Below are 22,765 nucleotides of genomic sequence, written 5' to 3' on the forward strand. Positions count from 1 at the left end.
GTAATTTAGTCTCATTTCTATAAAACTTGGAGATCCTATAAAATAATTCAGAACCATCAATGCATGATGAAGTAACTGTGCCATGTGTCACCACAAATCAACTGATGCTGATTACTATCTTTGTGCCTTGAAATAGCTTGAAAAATGCCTTGAAGACATTTTCTTCAACAAACTCAGTTTTAGTGAGTAAATATCCATGTCTGCCTTAAACACCTTTATAGTTAATGTAACTGCTTCAATGTCTTTACAAAGTCCTGTTATGAGGAGCACATTTCACCCTGTCTTTTAAATTAATATGATGAATTCTCCAAGAAATTCAACTTAAGAACACCTTTAGGATTAGCAGGAATACAGCTTGTTGGTTATATGAAATAGAATATGTTTTATCCCATTGTTTGAATGTCTCTCAATTCCACTCAATTTTAGATACCCACTTACCAAACTCCTAAATCTATCCAAATATACAGAGATCACTAGTTAAGTTAATTGACTTTCCACACAGGAAACTGGACAAAAGTTGACAATCAGAACATTGGAATAAATACATTGTAAACATAAAATGGAAAATTTTGAAAACTAGGGTCACATGTTCTGAGAGAAAATAACGTCCAATGAGCACTTGTTTTGATACATCTTTGCTACAGAAATCAAGCAATACTGAACAAATTAAAGTCAGCACCAGACTTGCAGCAACAAAGACAACTACCTCCTCTGCTCTCACTGTCCGCAGGCTTCACCTGGATTGGTCTGTTCATCTGTGAATACAAAGAAGAAGCAAAGATCATTCCTCGTCATTTGGCTTAAGATTAGACATAGTTTAGTCATACTGTTCAGGTAGTATTTATTATCAAGAAGTTACATGAAAGAGCAAAGGATTCATTGCAGTTCTTTTACAGCATGGGATGATGACTGCTGCAGAATTTTGAAAACAGAATCCAAAGTGAAACAAAATCTCAAAACAAATGGTTTTCTAAGAACAGGAAAATAAGGGTCACGCAAGGCAATTTATATTTTACAAGTAGGTTAATCTAACAGCTCAGAAGCAAAAAAACACCTGCAAGTGAATTATTGATTAGCACCAAGAGTGAAACATCATTTGTACATAGATGCATTTATGGTCCATTCTGGCCAATATGTTTGTGCAGACTCCCCATGGAGTCCCACTCCCCTGTTTGGTCTGCACAGCTCTAAGTTTATTTCCTTCAAGTGCCCATCCAATTCATTTTAAAATCATTGTTTACACATCCTCCACCTTTATGAGCAGCGAGTTCTGGATCATTACCACTCGCTGCGTGAAAAGGTTCCGCCTCACATTCCTCTTCCATCTCCTGTCCAAAATCTTATACCTGTCTCCCTCCCCTAGTCCTTGCACAATCACCCAATGAGACGAACATTTCCTTGTCTACCTTATCTGAGCCTTTCATAATCTTTTACAACTCTATCAAATCTCCCCTCAATTGCCTTATGTCCAAGAGAACAATCCCAGCCTCTTCTGTCTTCAGCACATTCCTGAACACATTACGGTAAATCTCCTCTGCACACTATAAAGGACGTTCACATCTTTCTAAAGTGTGGTGACCAGAACTGGATGCAGTACTCATCTTTGGACCTCACCAGAGCTTCAGAAGAGGTTCAGAATAAAGTGTGGGATTCTCACGCACTTGGCGTGATGGCCCGATTCCAGCGCCAAGAACGGCGCAAAACTGTCCGCCGTCGGGCCACCCGGAAGTTGCGGAATCCTCCGCACTTCCCGGAGTTAGGCCGGTGCTGGAGGGGTTGGTGCCGTGCCAAACAGCACCGAAGGGCTGGCGCGAGTTGGCGCATGTGCAGAAACGCCAGTGTGGTTCCGCGCATGCAGACCGGCCTGCGTGTTTCCTGTGCATGCGCAGGGGGGTTCTTCTTCGCGCCGGCCATGGCGGAGCCCTACAGGGGCCGGCATGGGGGGAACGAGTGCCCCCACAACACAGGCCCGCCCGCAGATCGGTGGGCCCCGATCGCGGGCCAGGCCATCGTGGCGGGCCCCCCCCGGTCCGGGTCCCCCAAGGACCCCACTAGATGGCCGACAAGCCAGGTCCTGCCGTGATGGACCATGTCTATTTCACGCCGGCGGGAATGGCCAGGAAACGACGGTCGCTCGGCCCATCGGGGCCTGGAGAATTGCCGGGGATGCCGCTTCCAACGGCCCCCGACTGGCGCAGCATAAACCCCGCCCCGCCCGCAAACCAGCACCGGTGAATCCGGCAGTCGGCGTCGGAGCGGAATTCATGCCACCCCACGGGGATTCACCAACCCGATGGGGGGGGGGTCAGAGAATTCCACCCAAAGTCTCTATTTTTATACTCAATGGGCGGGATTCTCCTCTACCCGGCGGGGCGGGCCGTACCGACGTCGAGGAGTGGCGTGAACCACTCCGGAGTCAGGCCGCCCGGAAGGTGTGGAATCCTCCGCACATTCAGGGGCTAGGCCGGCGTCGGCGGGGTTGGCGCCACGCCAACCGGCACTGAAGGGCCTCCGCCGGCCGAACGAGTTGGCGCATGCGCCGGAGCGCCAGCGTGTGCTGGTGTCACCCCAGTGCATGTGCAGGGGGGTTCTTCTCCGTGCCGGCCATGGCGGAGGGTGACAGCAGCCGGCGCGGAGAGAAAGAGTGCCTCCACAGCAGAGGCCCGCCCACGGATCTGTGGGCCCCGATCGCGGGCCAGGCCACCATGGGGGTACCCCCCGGGGCCAGATCCCCCGCGCCCTCCCGAGGACTCTGCAGGCCGCCCGTAGAGCCAGGTCCCGCTGGTACGGACCTGGTTTGATTTACGCCGGCGGGACCGGCCAAAAACGGGCGGCCGCTCGGCCCATTGCGGGGTGGAGAATGGTCGGGGGGACCACTGCCAACGTCCGTCGACCGGCACAGCGCGGCGCGATTCCCGCCCCCGCCAAAACCCCGGTTCCAATGCCACTATTTATGACGCCCAGGATCCCATAAACGTTACTCACCATTCTCTCAATATGTCCTGTCACCTTCAAAGGTTGTTGCACATTCACCTCCAGGTCCCTCTGTTGCTTTAGAATTGTGCCACTGAGTCTTTCTTACCTCTTTCAATCCCTTTGTGTATTACATTCTATTTGTCATTTGTCTACCCATTCTGCTAGCTGATCTATGTCGTGTTGCAAGCAATTTTCATCATCCTCACTGTTTGCTACTCCTCCAAATTTTGAAGCATCAGCAAATTTTGAAACTTTCCTCTCTTAAGATCCAAGTCATTTATGTGTTGCAAAAAAAGGAGTTTTCTCAGCACTGATCTTTGGGGAACGCCACCTCTACCACCTTCAATGAAAAACAACTGCCTCCCATGACTCGCTACTTTTTGTCATTAAGTCAATCTTTTATCAAGTTGCACACTGGTCTTGCTATTCCATAAGCCTTGGTTTTGTTAACAATCCTTTTCTGTGATACCTTGTCAAACGCTTTCTTAAAATCCAAATTGAAAACATCCACCACATTTCCTTTATTATCATCTCTGTTCGTTCATCTAGAAATTCAATTAGATTTAGTAAAGTACAATCTGCCTTTTACAAATCTGTGCTGGCTCTCCTTACGAAACTCAAATCTCCCCAAATGCTTGTTGATTTTTTCCACAATGGGCCTCTGTTGTTTGTAGTGTACATAAACGATTTGGAGGAAAATGTAGCTGGTCTGATTAGTAAGTTCGCAGATGACACCAAGGTTGGTGGAGTGGCAGATAGTGTTGAGGATTGTCAGAGGACACAGCAGGACATAGATAGGTTGCAGACTTGGGCAGAGAAATGGCAAATAGAGTTTAGGAATATAGAAAGTCAGAGAGTCTAGGGACATTGAGGCGGTCAGACAAACTCGTTCGGTGGTGGTGGGGGCTGGGTCTTGGTGGTAGCAGGAAGCACTGTCGCCATGGGGGAGACCATTGCCACTGAGGGACCCTTTGTGGGTGAAAGAATGCCCAAATAGGATGCCCCTCAAAGTCCACCCTCTACTCTCAGTCCAGAGCCCACTGGATAAACAACAGGGTTCACCTGGCAGTCTCGCCATGTGGAGGCAGGCCCACTTGTCACCGGGAAGTGCTAACAGTGACAGGAAGAGGCCATTAATTGGCCACATAAATGGCTCAATCGGCCTTTGGATGGGATGGTCATCTGGTACCTTCCCCACTGGCAAGGTGGCATGACAGCAGAAAGGCAATAATCATGCTATTCCCAGCCTTCTCAAGCTACTTTACTGCCCCAATCCCTTCTCCCTTCCCTCACTACCCCAGTCCTCCCGAGATGGCTGCTAAAATTCAGCCCAATAATTCAAACAGAAATTTTGATTTATCAATTTGACAAGGCCGAAGAAATGCTAGAAAGCTGCCAGATACTTCCCCACGAGACTAAAATATAATCATGTACACTCTCATGAATCTTCTCGAACAGCACCATTTACTTATCATTTTTCTATTCTACTTCACTAGGAACAGTTGATACTGAGCATTGTGGAATAATTCCATCACTATGGATCCAAAGCAGCTTTGAACGTTTGAAGCACCCGGAAGTGATTATCCACAGAGTGTTTCACACCATCAACATCACTTGTCTACCCTTTTTACCAAGATAACTAAGAGAGGGAAAGAAAGACGAAAGACTGATAACACAGACATAGCGTTAAAAGAAATTAAAAATTTTAAGACCCTCTGAAACAATATTACACCGGATAGTTGCAGTAAGTGAATACAAATTAAAAGATCAAAATTGTTTCATATCTGCACTTACTTTTCAGTGCCATGACCTCAATACTTTAAATTGTGAATTTCTGTTCAATTAATATTTTTCTATTATTTATGTGTGTTACACATTCATAGCACAAATTACATATGTCTCATGTTCTGAATCTCGTTCTGCACTGATGATGAAAGAAGTGCTTTGTTATTACTTCAACCATTAGGTTGCCATGGTGATATGATTTTTCAATCTGGCTCCGTATTTCAGTATTATCAGTAAGAAGTTACGAAAAAAAAATTGTAAGTACAGAGCCCTCTGAAGATACAATCCTCCTGCAAACTACCTCAGAACCATTGCAATAATACTGATGCAGAGAGTTTCCCAGATCCATCCATGTGCACTGGATTGCTTGAGTGTGCAGGTTCCTGTACTCTGGCATCCTGGTTTTCCAATATATGCTGTGCCCAGGAAAATATTTTCTTTGGTGCCTCAAAAAGACTTTTGAGACAAAATCTGATAATCTCCAAAAATGGCTGGGATGCACTACACACTCACAATGTGCTGCCTGCATCGAGCGTGCATTAGATAGGCAGAAGGGTCAAGCTTATGCAAGGTCAGCATCGATTACAGTTTACCTGCATGGCCCTAACCCTAATGATAAAGCCAACTTGGCACTTCTTCAAATGAAGTAGTGTCAGCCTGGAGTAGGTGCAGGAACTGTTTATGCCTGGAGTCTGATCAGGAACATTAGCGAATTACAGCGTAACCGGGGAGTTTGCATGCTCCTAAATTCTCTCGGTGTATTCTGGTGGAGAAGGATTAGAGGAGGAACGGTGTCATTGATCCGCAGGAGTCAGGGAGTCCTCCAGACAAACTTCTCAAAAACAGCAGGATCAAATAACAGATGGACGAAAAGAGCCAAGTTTCAAGGACATATATGGGGCATCATTCTCCGACCCCCCGCCGGATCGGAGAATGGCCGCTGGCCGCCGTGAATCCCGCCCCCGCCACCGCCGAAGTCTCCGGTACCGGAGATTGGGCGGGGGCGGGAATCGGGCCGCGCCGGTTGGCCGGATGGGCCGAAGTCCCGCCCAGAAATTGCCTGTCCCGCCGGCGTAAATCAAAGTTGGTATTTACCGGCAGGACCAGGCGGCGTGGGCGGGCTCCAGGATCCTGGGGGGGGCGCGGGGCGATCTGACCCTGGGGGGTGCCCCCACGGTGGCCTGGCCCGCGATCGGGGCTCACCGATCCGCGGGCGGGCCTGTGCCGTGCGGGCACTCTTTCCCTTCCGCCTCCGCCACGGTCTCTACCATGGCGGAGGAGGAAGTGACTCTCCCCACTGCGTATGCGTGGGAAGCTGTCGGCGGCCGCTGACGCTCCCGCGCATGCGCCACATTTCCGCGCCAGCTGGCGGGGCAACAAACGCCATTTCCGCCAGCTGGTGGGGCAACAAACGCCATTTCCGCCAGCTGGCGGGGTGGAAATCCCTCCGGCGTCGGCCTAGCCCCTCAATGTTGGGGCTCGGCCCCCAAAGATGCGGAGCATTCCGCACCTTTGGGCCGGCGCGATGCCCGTCTGATTGGCGCCGTCTTTGGCGCCAGTCGGGGAACATCGCGCCGTTGGGGGAGAATTTCGCCCATGCAGTCTCAGAAAAGTTCAATGGCCTCATGAGTGGTCAAGGTCAGAGAATGTATCTTTGAATGCTATATTTTACCAGCTACGCCACCAGCCTGAGCCCCTGCTTAATTCAGCACACTCCATCACGCACCTCCCAACAATCTCTATCAATCAGGGCTTACACCTGACATTCATATTCCCCATTTTATTCTCACACATTTAGTGCTGCTGCAAGCCTCATGCCACAGATTACAGCTTGCACACTGTTATATTCTTAAATGCCAAAAAGAGAACAATTATGCAGGCACCACACACTTGGGTTTCTTCAAAGCACAACCTAAGGTTTATTCAGGAGATGTTGCTCATGCCCGTCTAAGGGAAACTAAAGCCCGTGCAAACTGATGTCACTACAGATCACGTGACGTTCCACAATCAGGGATGTACTACTTAAATACATAATGCACACCCTCCTCACCCAAACAAATTCCACCACACTCATTGACACACTTCCCTTTCTCTAGCAGAACCAGTTGGTACATGACTACAGGCAGCAGTACCTAATCAGCAGAGAATAGGTACAGCTGTATTCACACCAATGTAGGGGATAGTATTCTCCATCATTGGAGCAACCATCAATAAGGTCACATCCGAAGGCCAAAGAGGATGGGATGCTCATACCCAACAACTTTTGAGATCCCACTTTCTCCATATTCTGCTATCTCTTATTTACAACCTGCTACCTGTTGGCATAAACGTCTTGCCCTCCACCACCAACACCACTAGACCCCCCCCCCCTCCCCCCAACACCCCTCTCCAATCCTCACCTTCCCTTCATCACAACCCATACTTGTGCTTTTCTTCTTCCATTTCTTAAAATTCTCTCAGGATGTGGGAGTCGCTGGCCAGGTCAGTATTTATTGTCCATCCCTAATTGTCCCTGAGAAGGTGGTGGTGAGCTGCCTTCTTGAACTACTGCAGTCCATGTGGCTTAGGTACACTCACAATGCTGTTTGGGAATGAATTCCAGGATTTTGATTCATGACAGTGAAGGAACAGTTCCCAGTCCTGATGGTGAGTGAATCGGAGGGGAACTTAATAATAATAATCACATATTGTCACAAGTAGACTTCAATGAAGTTACTGTGGAAAGACCCTAGTCGCCACATTCCGGCGCCTGTTCGGGGAGGCCGGTACGGGAATTGAATCCCCACTGCTGGCTTTCTTCTGCATTACAAGCCAGCTGTTTAGCCCACCGTGCTAAACCAGCCCCTTGCGGGTTCCCTAGTGTTTGCTGTCCTTATCCACCTAGGTAGAGGTCGCAGGTGCAAAAGGTGCTATTGAAGCTGCTGCTAGCCTGGCATGTTGCTGGAGTACATCTTGTAGACAGTACACACTGGTGGAGTGAAGTTTTAAAGTAGAGGATGGAGTGCCACTCTAGTAGGTAATTTTGTCCTGGATTGTGTAAAGCTTCTTGAGTGTTGTTGGAACTGCACTCATCCAGGCAAGTGAAGAATATTCTACCAGACCCCTGACTTGTGCCTTATAAACAGTGGACAGACTTTGGGGAGTCAGAAAGCCAGGGAGCACGAGCGGTCACTGGAGGCTGCCGCCATGCGCATGCGTGGTCTCTGACCTGTACGTGCAGGGGGCCGAATCGGCAGCTGGAGCTGCGAGCTCTACGACGTCTGCCTGCTAGCCCCCTGCAAGGCTGTGAATCTGTTACCTTTTGACGTCAGTTTTTCTTGCTTAAAAGACGACAGTTTTCATGACGGCGTGGGACATAGTCCCTGAAACTGAGAATCCAGCCCAAGATTCAGCATTTTCCTGATGATCGGATGGATGTTGCTGGGGCGGTAAGTGGCTGGATTGGATTTATCCTGTTTTCTATGGACAGGGCATACCTGGAAATGTTTCTATATTGCTGAGTAGATGCTGGTGTTTTCGGAGCACTCAAACAGATTAGCTGGGTTTGTGGCTTGTTCAATGGCACAAATCATCAGCCCAGCTGCTGAGATATTTTTAGGATCCATTACCTTTACTGTATCCAGTGCTTCAGCCATTCCTCGATATCCCGCAACTGTACAACAGCGTTAAGTGTTTTGGTTCACCAGAGCTATGAGTGATGTCATCAAAGGATAACCCTTAGAGTACACCTCCTCTGGATCGCCATGGTGTCTCTTAAATTACAGAACGACTATAGCATAGGCAAAGAGATTTCGGTCCATCACATCTAACAGCACAATGGGAGTACCTACATGGACTGACTGCAGCAGTTCAATAAGGCAGCTCACCACCACCTTCTCGAGGGCAGATAGGAGTGGGTAATAAACACTGGCCTAGCCAGCGACACTCACATGCCATGAATGAGTAAAGGAAAGACTGTGCTGACTCTATGCAAGAGCAACTCACCTGTTCCCACGCACTCGCCATTTCCTCAGAGCCTCTGATTGGCTGACAACTCTCAGCAGGTGTGACCTCTGTTCCCAGGATCCCAATTTCCAGGGTAAAGCATGCCATTGGCCTGTTAATTGTCTAATTGGCACATGGTGCTGATGACAGATTTCAGTGAAGGTGTTGTCCTGAAGTACAGATGTATGACATATTGGGCGGGATTCTCCGACCCCTCGCCGGGCCGGAGAATCGCCTGGGGGTGGCGTGAATCTCGCCCCGCCACCCCGACGCCGGCTGTCGGATTCCCTGGCGCCGGTTTTTCGGCGGGGGTGGGAATTGCATCGCGCCAGTCAGGGGCCGTTGGCAGTACCCCCCTCCGCGATCCTCCACTCCGCGATGGGCCGAGTGGCCGCCGTTTTCGGCCAGACCCGCCGGTGTAAACCAAACAAGGTCTTTACTGGCGGGACCTGGCTCTGTGGCCATCTGCGGAGGAGTCCTTGGGGGGGGGGGCGCAGGGGGATCTGGCCCTGGAGGGGCCCCCCCCTATGGTGGACCGGCTCGCGATCGGGGTCCACAGATCTGTGGGCGGACCTATGCCGTGGGGGCACTCTTTCCCTCCATGTCGGCCGCTGTAACGGTTCGCCAAGGCCGGCGTGGAGAAGATCCCCCCCTGCGCATGCACTGGGATCATGCCAGAACACGCTGGTGCTCCCGCGCATGCGCCAACTCACGCCGGGTGGCGGAGGTCCTTCTGTGCCGGTTGGCACGGCGCCAACCTCGCCGTCGCCGGCCTAGCCTCTGAAGATGCGGAAGATTCCTCACCTTCCTGGCGGCCCGACGCCGGAGTGGTTCACGCCACCCCTTGGCGCCGGTACGGCCTGCCCCGCCGGATAGCGGAGACTCCCGGCCATTGTTCCTCACTGAGGTTCTTGGAGGAGAATACTCTGGGTGGACATGATATTCTGCTGAGAGCCCTTCTCCCCATCCTCCTCCCTATTGGAGCAATTCGTCCAGCTCTGTGCTACCTCTGCTTATTCTCTGTCATGCTGCAATCCAAGAGGAATGAACACTATTGTGCCCATGTCTGTGAACAAGGGATTCTTTTGCAGCATTCTTGAAGACAAGGAAAATGCGGGGTTTTCCGGCCCACCCACTGCCAGGATGTCCACTCCCGCCAAAACTTAACAGACCTTTGACTGGGCCAGTGAATCTCCCGTGGCGGGACGTAAAATCCCGGCAACAATATTTCAACACCTGCTGCACTATTGGTGACATTATTCAAGAAGGGAGCAATGGATAAACCAAGAAACTACAGGCCAGTCACTCTAGCCTGAGTGGTGGGGAAGCTATTGGAAGCAATTCTGAGAGACAGAATTAATCTGCATTCGGAGAGGCAGAGATAAATCAAGAACAGTCAGCATGGTTCTGATAAGGAGAGGTCATGTCTGACCAACTTGATTGAATTTTGTGAAGAGGTGAGCAGGTGTGTTGATGAGGGAAATGCATTTGTCTTAGATCACAGGAGGGCATAGATGGGCTAGTCAGATGGGCTGAACAGTGGCAAATGGAATTCAGTCCGGACAAGTGTGAGATGATGTACTTGGGCAGGACAAACAAGACAAGGGAATACATGATAAATGGCAGGACCCTGGGAAAAACTGAGAAATAGAGGGATCTTGATGTCCATGTACATCGGTCCCCTAAGGTAACAGGGCAGGTCGATACAGTGATTAAGAAGGCATATGATATACTTGCCTTTTTTAGCTGAGGTATAGTGCTTAAGAACAGGGAAGTTATGCTGGGACTGTGTAAAACATTGGTTAGACCACAGCGAGAGAATTGTGTGCAGTTCAGGAATCCACATTATAGGAGGGATGTAACAGCACTGAAATGGTGCAGAGGAGATTTAACAGCATGTTGCCTGGGCTGGAGAGCTTTAGTTATGAAGAGAGATTGGGTTGACTGGGGTTGTTTTCCTTGGAGCAGAGGAGACTGAGGGAAAACTTGATTGAGATGTATAAAATTATGAGGGGCATAAATAGAGTGGACAGGAAGAAACGTTTCCCCTTGATGGAGGGGTCAATGACCAGGGGGCATAAATTTAAAGTAAGGGGCAGGAGGTTTAGAGGGGATGTGAGGAAAACCTTTTTCACCCTGAGGGTGGTGAAGGCAGAGACCAACATAACATTTAAAATGTATTTAGATGTGCACCTGTGAAGCCAAGGTACACAACGGTATGGGCCAAGTGCTGGAAAATGGGATTAGAATAGCTAGGTGGTTGTTTTATTACAGGCACAGATTTGATAGACAGAAGGACCTTTTCTGTGCTGTAAACCTCTGTGTCTCTATGACAATGACTATCTGCTGTAGAAATTTTAAATAAATTTAGAAACCAGCAAACACTTCTATCATCACAGCAACAGTCAATATAAGGCGTTGATGATCACTTTAAATAGCACTGGTGTTAGGTAGAGGAGTGGGAGGGTCTTTCTTCCATGTTCCCCTGTGCATCGTTAAGGGACAGGGTTAGCTGGAATGTTGAGCTCAGAAATGACCTCATTTGTGTCAATTGGATTTGGACATTGATTTATATCACAATCTGTCTGCTCTACATAGTTCCAGCGGACGTTCCCCTGGAGGACAAAAGTGCCCCAATCAAAACTGTATCTGGCATAGCCCGCACCATTAGTCGCTCACGAACCACAAATGCCATTCTGAAGCTAAAACAGCACCTATAATCTTGGAAAATGGGTGCTAAGGGCATGAACATTGTGGCTTTTGTGTATTGCCAGTGACATCCAGCCGAGTCTGAAAGGAATGTGCATGTTTTTGTTTAAACAGGATTTTTTATTAAAAAGCAAATTACTTCAGATGCTGGAATCTGAAACTAAAACAGAAAATACTGGATAACCTCAGCAGGTCTGACAGCATCAGTGGAGCGAAAAGGGATCTCATGATTTGAGCCTGGATGACTGTTTGTCAAAGCCATTTCATTATATATTCTTCTCTAAAGTAATGAACAATTCACTACCTGAAAGGGTGCAAGTTTGACTTCTTCCCAGATCTTTACAAATGCTACTGAATAGTTGACTAGGATGTGGGAAATGTGATACCCTTGTTCAAGAAAGAGTATGAGGAAATTCCAAGTAACTACAGTTTAAGATCAGTGGTGGATAAGGTTTAAATATAATAAACAGGGAGAAAATATCAACAAGCACTTGGAGAGGTTTGAGTTAATTAAGGAGCCAATACAGATTTGTATAAGACAGGTTGTGCTTGACTAATTAATTGACATTTTTAATGAAATAACAGAGAACAAGACCAGCAGCACGAGTTCAATTCCCGTACCAGCCTCCCCGAACAGGCGCCGGAATGTGGCGACTAGGCACTTTTCACAGTAACTTCATTGAAGCCTACTTGTGGCAATAAGCGATTGTTATTATTATTATTATTATTAAGGTTGGTCAAGGGGATGCAATAGACGTTATCCAAACTTGAAGGTGTGGCGAACAGGGAGAGTAATACAAATCAACTATAACATGCTAGCAGAATGGACAAACAAGGAGCAGATGTGATATAGTGTGTGGTGTGGTGCATGTTGGCAGAAGGTATATGGAAAGGCAACATTCACTTAATGTCACAGTTCTAAAGAATGTGCAGGTCCAGAGGGACCTGGGTTCAGGTGCACTGAACTTTGAAGGTGGCAGAACATACTGAAGGGAATAGTTCGCAAAACAGTTGTGATCTTGGGTTCAGAAATAGAGGCATTGAGTACAAAAGCAGGGACGTTATGTTGAACCTCTGCAAAACTCTGGTTATCAACAGAGTATTGTACCTAGTTCTGGAAACCATGCTCTTGAATGCAGTTGAAGATCCTCGAGATGGCTTGGTGGAGATTTACCCGAATGGTTCGAGAGATGGGGGATTTTAATTACTAGGCTAGGTTGGAAAGGCTGACATTGTTTTCCTTCAATCAAAGGAGATTGAGGAAATAATCGAAAGAGGCATCACGATTATGACAGGTTTAGAAAAAGGAGGACAGCAAAAGCTGTTCCAATTAAGTGATGGTACAAGATGAGGGGACTATGATTTAAGGTTTCAGGCATGAGATACGGGGAAATATTGGGAAGAATTTTCTTTACACAGCGACTTGCAACTCACTGCCCAAGGTGTTCGAAGCAGAGACAACCACTGATTTTAAAATGAAATCAGGTAGGCTAATGAGGGAAATAAAATTATACGCCTGCAGGGATAGAACAGTGGGATTGATTTGATGACTCAACCAAGCAATGGATTTGATTGTCCAAATGGCATTTGTGCCATAATGCCTCCACCTCATGGTGTAAGAGTGTGTCTGCGGGGAGCTGTCACTCCGATTTTCCCTCCTAATCTGTAGGGGAGTACCTAACCTGTTCTGCTGCACAGAGAGATGGGAATGAAGCTGCCAGCTCATTGCACAGCTTAAAAATATTTACTGGGGTTACAAAGCCTCAAGATAACTGCTTCTTCAAGCTGAAAAAGAGGATCTCCGCCAAAAATACAAAATTCTACTGTTTACGCAATCGTGACATAAAACAAAGCGGTTCTCACATCAAAATGACAGGCTTGGCCACTGCTACTGCAGCTGTTATACACCATGTGAATAAGTAGAAGAATGATTAGGTATAATTACCTTTATAAAACTGATAGGCACGTTGATTATTTCACTCGCTGATAATTATGTTGTGAGACAGATTCTGTTAAGTAATGAATTCTAATTGTAGTTTAGAACAATCATTGAAATGACAGACTTTAACTCTTCAAGGTGCTGGTGGGAATAATCCTGTAGGCATTCTCATACTCTCAAGGTTTTATTTTGTGGTGTTCAGGAAAACATTATCCATTGGGAGACACATGGATAGTTAGGTTTACTGCAGTTGTGGAGAATATTAATTTAATCAGAATTGAGTCAGCAGAAATGACTGCCCGCTGCTGATTTTGCCATTTAAGAAAATGGAGTTCCAAAACATTCTCTCCTACAAAGTGACTGAGCTTGTGTTCAGAATTACATAAAATTGTATGTACCCCCCCCCCTCTCCAAATCAGTCAAGGTGCAAACATGACTGAATCCTACAGTCATTCACTTATCAGAACAGACCATTTGCCACTGTCAAAGGAATGTCATCCTTACAGTGTTGAAAGCAATACTCAGTGCATCATCTCCCACTCTAGCTTATTTCATGCAATGGGTAAAACTTTAACTCCTCAACTCCCTCATTCTTCATAAATTCTGTGGTCCTTTAAAATCCAAATTTGGCACAACTTTATTGCTGAATCTCGTTTACCCTTAAACAATGATGATGTCTTGCACCATAGTTCTTAGCACATACATCATTGTCGGATGTCCCCCGATTCAAGGATGATATATACTCCGGGTCACAAGTTTCTACTATAGGATTTCATGTTACTGAACAGACCAATTCTCCACCTACAGATGGTTGAGTACATTATGCAGCACGGTAGCACAGTGGGTAGCACTGTTGCATCACAGCTCCAGGGTCTCAGGTTTGATTCCCGGCTTGGGTCACTGTCTGTGTGGAGTCTGCACATTCTCCCTGTGCTTGCGTGGGTTTCCTCCAGGTGCTCCGGTTTCCCCCTGCAAGTCCCAAAAGGTGTGCTTGTTAGGTGAATTGGACATTCTGAACTCTCCCTCTGTGTACTTGAACAGGCACTGGAGTGTGGTGACTCGGGGCTTTTACAGTAACTTCATTGCAGTGTTCATGTAAGCCGACTTGTGACAATAAAGATTATTATTATTACATGGGCCAGGTTGTCACATGAGGTACTCGGATCCAGAGTTAGATTTTGCTTCCTTTTTCTTTCCATTTCTGCTGCAGATCTGCCTCAACATTAAGAGCTTGTGACTCAAAGCATGATGCAGCATGCTGATCAAATTGCCCAGATTTTGAATGCAAACTCCTCCCATTCATATATGCCACATTACAAGGAGAGCCGTCAGAGTCTCTGTGAAGCGCGTATTCCACTGGATTATTGGCCATTTGGGTTTTAATGAAACAGGATTTGGCCAGAGCGATGATTTGCTACTATCTGAACACAAATGTCCATCACTGAAGTTGATTTTGCAGGAGTTTCGCCTGAATGTTTGCGGATCTGGCTTCAAGGAAGAAACTTAACATTTGTTCGACAGTCCACCAATTGAATCTAGAGGATGCAACGGAGGTATTGCTGATGGACTTTCTCTAGCACTCTTCAGTGTCGCTGATACACAGTCAAAGTCTCACTGCTCTGTAGACAAAGAATTTTGTTAACTTGTGGAGGTAGTTTGTTGTCAAACACAAACGCCTGAATTTTCCAGCCCTTCCCACTGGCGGATCTCCTGGTTCCACAGTAGATGACCCCCTGCTACAGGTTCTTGCTGGTGAGCAACGCAAGTGGTTATTGACTTCAGCACGACTGGACGATCCTGGCAGCACCCAATAGCGAATCACCTCCTGAAAACTAACTGCGGAGGGGGGATGCAGAAAATCCCAAGCATGATTTTAGCTGCAGCAATTTTTAGAAGGTAGAGCAGGCACAGCTGATCTGGTGTTGGATCTCCTTGTCAATGGTGACCTTTTTAATGAAGAGGCTACCAAAGTATGGGAAGTGCCCAACATTTGCAGAGTTTCTTCTTCAACTTATCTGGGAGGTAGAATATGAGGCTGTCCAGGTGTGGACTGGTGTATGTCGATGGTGGTCAGTTTAGTTTTGACGTGAGGGGTCTGAGGTTATAGAGTTTTCCATCTGGACAGTATTTTGCACAAAAGCTAAATATTACAGGTGATGAAAATCTAAAATAAAAAAACAAACAAAACAATTCTGGAAAAAAACAGCAGGTCAGGCAGCATCTGTGGAGAGAAACCAACATTTCAGCTCGAGTGGAACATATTAAATCTGATGAAAGGTTACTCAAACTGAAAGATTAGACAGTATTTAATACTGATACCGGGGGCGAGCTGATCCTTGATGAGGTTAATCACCACTGTCTCTGTAAATAGTATATGTTGTTTCAGATCTCCTACTTAAGACAGGTGCAGTCATATCTTCAAGTAGCAATTGCAGGACTGTGATAAAGTTTCTTGGACATTCAAATCTTTGGAGCACAATTCACAGAGCCTTGAGTCAAATATTTTGGTTGGATTAATGGTGTTGTTGCTGCTGTTCTCAAAATTATTCTTTGACTTGTCCAGCACATTAGAGGTTCCCCTGAAAGGTCTATAGTCGTACTGTGGGCGAGATTCTCTGGCTTCCGCATGGTGTGTTCCTTGGCGGTGGAGGACGACCTGCCATTCGTTGGCGGTGGATCTTCTCCTCCCGCCGTCAATGGGATATCCCATTAAATCCATCCCACGATGCCAGGAAACCCACGGCGAGTCTGCAACGTCAGTGGGACCGGACGCTCCCTTCAGCGTGAACAGCTGGAAGGTCTTGCCCTGCGTCTTTGGGAGGATTTCCTCAGTCCCATTAAGTGAACGATTCAGGAGAATGCATGGCAGGATTTTCCCTGCTGTGGACAAGAGGAAAATGTCTTGCTAGTTCCCATAGCATGATTGTTTTTTCCCTTCTTGAAGGTAGTTACAATTGTCATGTTGCTAAAGTGCGCGGTTAGGACAAGGGTATGTAAAGGGTTAACAAGGAGCTGAGTACAGTGCTGCCTGCAAAGTGATGTAATAGAACACATGACCTATGCCTAGGGATCAGAGTAGTGTTGGACAGAGCCATGTGTAGAAGCAAGCATGGAGACAGGACCTGTCTGAATCGACCTGTCTGAATCTATGTATATAGATTTTGGTTAATAAATACTCACTGTATTTATCACTCAAAACTATGAATACCTTAACAAGACCTACTGCACTACACCCAACATTTTACAACAGCGAGGGAGGGTGTTCTTTTTCTTCCCAAATCTGTGCATGGAGTCTTGATGTGAGCAAGGTTCCACCAGCTTTGAAGATCTCAGCTGGAATACCATCAGAATTGCAGGGTTTGTCATTTTCTATTTCATTCATAGATTATCATAGAATTTACAGCGAAGAAGGAGCCCATTCGGCCCATCGAGTCTGCACCCTACCCAAACCCACACCTCCACCCTATCCCCATAACCCCAGTAACCCCACCCAACACCAAGGGCAATTTTGGACACTAACGGCAATTTAGCATGGCCAATCCACCTGACCTGCACATCTTTGGACTGTGGGAGGAAACCGGAGCAACCGGAGGAAACCCACGCACATACGGGGAGAACGTGCAGACTCTGCACAGACAGTGACCCAAGCCGGGAATCGAACCTGGGACCCTGGAGCTGTGAAGCAACAGTGCTACCCACTGTGCTACCGTGCTGCGTAATGTACTCAACCATCTGTAGGTGGAGAATTGGTCTGTCCCATTGATTTCATGCTTCAGCTCTCCCGCTGATTTTGGTTCACCCATGGAGTTATATCACTGGGTACTGGAGACTACCCTGGAGAGTATCAGCTGCCACTGTGGATCTATGGTTGAGGAGATTTTGTGAATGTTCTTTCTAGTGCTGATGTCTGGCATTGTCATCACTAAGAAGAGGGACAACATCCTGTGAGTAAAGGGGATTTTGTCCATTTGACCTTGGTCCCTCAATAGCTTCAAAAATGCTTTGTCTGTCATGATGGTCAGTGTTGGATCTCTCAGCTTCTCTCTTCCCACCACCTGTTCTTTATCTTGCAGATTTGTCTTTGGATGTCAGCTGTAAGCTGTTGGGATGTTGCCTTCTTGGCTAGTGACCTTGCGTTGTTCTGACTGGTAGTCCTTGTTTTAGTTCCAGGAGGTCAGATATTTCTGAATCGTTTTCGTCGAACTGGCCCTGGTAACAGCAATGCTCAAAGCCAATGATCTTGGCACAGCAGTCTAGTACAGCTGATGCTATTTGTTTCTAATGTTCCGGAATAGAGTTGGATGTGTGAAGAGTTTACAGATTGGTCATGATCTGCATCTGGAATCACTTTCTTCAATCCAGATCCTTCAGGGCGGAGACATTGATCTTCTTCCTCTTGAGTTTTTGCACCTTGTGATATCTTGGTGTAAGGTGGATGTTTCTCACAACTGAAAAAGTCACTAATCTATCCAAGAATGGATTGAGTGATACAGACATCACTTAACCTCAGCATTGACGTAGTCCAGGAGGTGCCTATGCTTTGATCTGGAATGCCTCCATATGGTTTTGTATTTGTTCTTCCGGCAGAAGAGGGTGTTTTTTACAGTGAAGGCATACTGAGCACACTTTGCCAGCAGAAGGATGCTATTTGCATTGGCTTTTTTCGCCCCATTTTTCCCAATGGCTCTGCTCCAGACATCAGAGTCATGGCTAACCCTGGCATTAAAGATCCCCAGAAGGCAGATCTTTTCTTTTCTTGGAAAATCAGTGAGGATTTCATTAATTTAGAACTTTTTCTTTGAATACAACTTCTACCTCAACATCTTCACTGGAATCTAAATTCAGGGCATAAGCGTTGATGACAATGCCGTATTAGTTACAGCTGAGCTGTAGGTGAAATGCCATGAATCTTTCATTTATACAATTGGGGAATTGCATTCAAAATCCTATTCTGTGTGGCAAATCCAACTCCATGGTCAGAAGGTCAGCCTTTCCTTTCCAGTTAAAGGTGTATCTCCCTGTTTTTCATTCAGTTGGTCCTCCTGAGGAAGGCAAATCTCTCTGAGTGCAGTGATGTTAATTTGGACTCTTGACAGCCCAAGTGTGACAATTGTATTTCTTCTTTATGGATGGTCACTCGTGAAATTATCCATGAATGTTCTAGCATTCCAAGTTACAAAATTTATAGTCTTATTTCTTTGACCACAAATGTGATGCTCCTGCAGGGATCTTCCCCAGCTAGGAGAAAGTGGGACAGACTGTTTTTAGGGCACCTTTTCTTGTTCCCTCTCTATTTGGGGTGAGGATAGGGTATTGTGAAGGTTTGCTCAGTTGCAGATGCTGCTGCCCAAAGCTAAAGTCACTTCTGTCCCAACACAGGTGCCTACTGATCTTCATGCATCTGCTGCCTGGGTGCAGATTCTTGAGCTGGGGCTCCCAGGTTCACAGCCGTTTCCCCGTTGTCAATTCTCCGTTACCTCAGGTCTTGACAAATGGACCCTGATAGAAGCCTGCACATGACTTTGTTTAACAGTGAAGCCTAGGGGCGGCATCATTTTCCACAGTATCTTGATGGGTTGATGATCAGGTCTCGGTGACAAGGGCCACCTTGCCTGCAGTTGCTGTGACGCATAGTCTTCCTTTGTCTGTTCTGGTGTTGAGGACTTTTTGGATCACACTTTGTCTGACACCTCTCCCCAACCTTGCTGCCATGGGTTGCCCTATATGAATTTCAAATGCTCTTTCATGGTTTAACCAAACTTGTCTACTTTGGATCTAGGGTTGGCTTTCGCCAATGGTTCATAAAGTTTATCCAGTAAATATCTCAAGCACATGGATGAGAAATGCGCCAAATTAAGCATTTGTATGTAGGCAATAGGGAAAATATAATTGGCACCAGTGCCTCTGTGTTCATGGCTCGAGGAGAATATTGGCCAAGCTTGCTAATAATCATCCTGCCATGTCTTTATGTGTGGATTTTGGGCAAAATTAGACTGGGCAATGATGTTGCCTCTTCTTTTTCATTCACTGTCAAAACTTCCACAGAAATTAAGATTACCTGGGAAGGTTCTCAGGGTTTTGCGCCTCCTGTGGAACCAAACATCCAACCTTTAAGGAGCAAAGAGGGAGGCAGAAACTAAGTAAGAAAAATAAACTATTTTGGGTGTCCCATTTTATAGAATAATCAATGATTTAATGCACTCTGCGCAGATAAGGGCTGCTGCCCACAAAGTTAAAGCAATCCTTTCAGGCGATATCTGACCTGCTGTATTAAAATTTTAAACTTTTATTCCATCATGACGATTTCTCTTTTCATCAGCACTTTCCCCGGTCCTGAGTGAAGATTCCTTTTCATCGGAAAGGGTTGTTAAAGATGATACAACCTTGGTAAGTGACTTGTCAATTCCCATGAGATTTTGTTTTAAATAATGAAGCTTTTCTGTATTTACCCATATCCAAGATCCAGCCATCTGGGAATACAATTACTTATTGGCAAGTCAGTGGGGAACACAAATTTCAAGGATCATAATTAATTGTGAAAAAGGAATGATGAAATAATAAGATTTTTATCCAAAGGTGGGTTTCTGGCACAGATAATTAGCTACTTTACCCTAGCCTAATCCCTATTCGAGACTGTGCTACATAAAGGAATACGTGTGAGCCATTAGGAAATCAGCTCATGTAGGCCTGTGCAAAGCGAGAGACTGCAGCTTTTAACGATTTGGGATTCTATATTATTTCAATTCTTTGGTTCAGGGAATCTGAATGGTCCTCGTAGTTCATATTGTAACAGTAGAATGCACAACCAAAAAGGAGTTTCAATTGGTGTCAAACACAATTTGTAGCTGTGATTCCATTGCGCTCAAAGAGTCTTTTCAGTACATTAAACGATTGGCTAATATGCTCTATATGAGCCTGCTCAGTCATCTCATTTCATACAGCAGTGTTCAAATGATTTAATTGTAGTTCTATTAAAAGCAATAGGAAACTTAAGACAGGGAGATGGAGATTATGATGAAACAAAAAAGGAGGGTGCGTGGTGCATGTCAGGTGAATTCTTCAGGTAGGAATCAGGTCAAATGCAAGAGGTTGAGAGGGGAGGTGAAGGGGAAAATCAAGGGAGGTGAAGGGGCAAAGGGAGAGTGCGAGAATAGAAAGGCAGTCAACATAAAAGGGAACCAAAGATCTTACACAACATGTAAATAGTAAGCAGGAATTAAATGGTGGAGTGGATACTATTAGGGTCCAAGAGGGTGATATGTACTTAGAGGTGCTGGTCAAGGCTAGAATATTTAATGAATTATTTGTATCAATGTTTACTAAGGAATATGACAAAACATCGGTCGAAGTGGAGATAGTGGAAGCAATGGATTGCGTGAAAATTGAAAGGGAGGTGGTACTGGATAGGCTGGCTAAGCTTCGGACATATAAGTCACCTGATCTGAATGGTTTGCATCCCTGGTTGCAAAAAAGGAGTGGGGTTGAAAACAGTGGAAGGGCTTGCCATAATCTTTAAACCTTTGCTAGATACAGGAAAGGTGCAAGAGGCAGTGTAAGGGCGATCCTAGAAACTACAAGTCATTTAGATTAGCATCAATGATGGGTGAAGTTTTGGAATCTATTATCAAACAGGCATCCAACAGGCACCTGGAGAGGTTTGAGTTAATTAAGCGAAGCCAGCACAGATTTGTAAAAGGCAGATTGAAATTTTTGATGAAGTAACAAAGAAGGTCAATGAGAGGAATGTTGTGGACTTACGGATTTTACGATAGCGTTTGACAAAGTACCACATAAAAGGCTGGTTAACAAAGCTGAGGCTTATTGAAACATAGAAACTAGGAGCAAGAGTAGGCCATTCGGCCCTTCCAGCCTGCTCTGTCATTCAGTATGATCATGGCTGATCTCTATCTCAATGCCATATTTGCGCTTTCTCCCCATACCCCTTGGTGCCATTAAAATCTAAAACATTACCTACCACTTTCTTGATTATATTAAGTGACTGGACCTCCACAGCCTTCTGCAGGAGAGAATTCTACAGGTTCACAACCCTTTGAGTGAAGACATTTTTCCTCATCTTAGTCATAAATGGTCTACCCCATATCCTGAGACTGTGTCCCCTGGCTCTAGAGTCCCCAACTTGAGAAAACATCTTCCCTGCATCTAGCCTGTCCAGCTCTGTTAGAATTTTATATGTTTCAATCAGATCTCCTCTCATAGAATGGGAAGGCAAGTGTGCAGCTGGATAAAAAACTGGCTTATGGACAGAAAGCAGAGAGCCATGATAGATGGTTGTTTTTTGACAGGAAGGTGGTAGACAATAGTGTTTGGCAAGGGTCAGTGCTTGGACCACTGCTTTTATTTTGCTATATGTGAATGACATTTATTTTAGAATATGGAGGAAGTTTCAAAATCTTCTGATAATACAAAACTTGAAGGAACGGCAAACAGTGAGGATGATAGGAATCTCTTGCTATATGGGACGGGATTCTCTGCTGGCGGGATTCTCCGTTTTGCCGGCGCCCGGGGGTTTTCGCGACGGCGTGGGGCTGTCCCACAATGGAACCCCATTGACCGGCCGGCGTAACAGAGAATCCCACCGGCGGGTAGTGGCAAAAAAGTGGCGCGGAGGGGCAGAGAATCCAGCCCATGCTGTCAGAATGGGCAAGCAATTGGTAGGCAGAATTCAATACAGAGAAATGTGAGGTGTGAAGCAATTTGGCAGAAGGAACTGGGAGAAGCAATATAGATTCAATGGCACAATTCCAAAATGTGTTTGGGAACAGAGGGACATGGGGGTCCATGTTCATTTATTTTTGAAGATGTCAGGACAAATTGAGATACTGCTTAGCAAAGCATATGGAATCTTGGGCTTCCTAAATACAGGATTTGAGTACAAAAGCAGGAAAGCTATGCCGAACCTTTGTGAAACTCTGGTGAGGTATCTAATAAAGCACTGCAGCTCTGGTCATCTGGGAAAGATGTGAAGGTCCTTGATAGGGTGCAGAAGAGATATACCCAGAATGGTTATGGGGGTTTTAGTTACAAGATTTGGTTGCAAAGGTTGGGGTTATTCTCCTTGGAGTAAATAAATTTGAGGAGAGATTTGATAGAGACGTACAAGATTATGACAGTCTTAGATAGACAGAGGGGAACCTAGATGGCAAAAGAACGATGTAGACAAGTTGGCCAATGCTCCAGTGAACAAATAAGGCTTTCTAACCAGCCTGCCTTGGTATCTGCACCTCTCCAATGCTGCCTCAGGATTTGAAAAACCTGAACCCTGCCCACCCACATTTCCAGGAGATGCAAATATGGCGTGTATGGACAGAAGTGATGGGAATGTGCTTCCAAAGTTGGGAAATGGCCCACTTT

General features: G+C 46.2%; 1 protein-coding gene across 23 annotated transcripts in view; it reads right to left on the reverse strand.

The window, feature by feature from the left end:
• Nucleotides 1–22,765, reverse strand: part of celf4 (CUGBP, Elav-like family member 4) — a 1,524,235-nt gene that overhangs the window by 872,625 nt on the left and 628,845 nt on the right. For all 23 annotated transcript variants that reach the window (XR_011940282.1, XM_072497251.1, XM_072497244.1 and 20 more), the window contains exon 3: nucleotides 707–755. Coding sequence is in view for 22 of the 23 variants with exons in the window: in XM_072497251.1 (XP_072353352.1) it covers nucleotides 707–755 (49 nt within the window). In the remaining variant the exon portion in view is untranslated. The remainder of the gene's footprint in view (nucleotides 1–706; nucleotides 756–22,765) is intronic.

This window comes from Scyliorhinus torazame, chromosome 3, assembly GCF_047496885.1.
Source record: "Scyliorhinus torazame isolate Kashiwa2021f chromosome 3, sScyTor2.1, whole genome shotgun sequence".
NCBI lineage: Eukaryota > Metazoa > Chordata > Chondrichthyes > Carcharhiniformes > Scyliorhinidae > Scyliorhinus > Scyliorhinus torazame.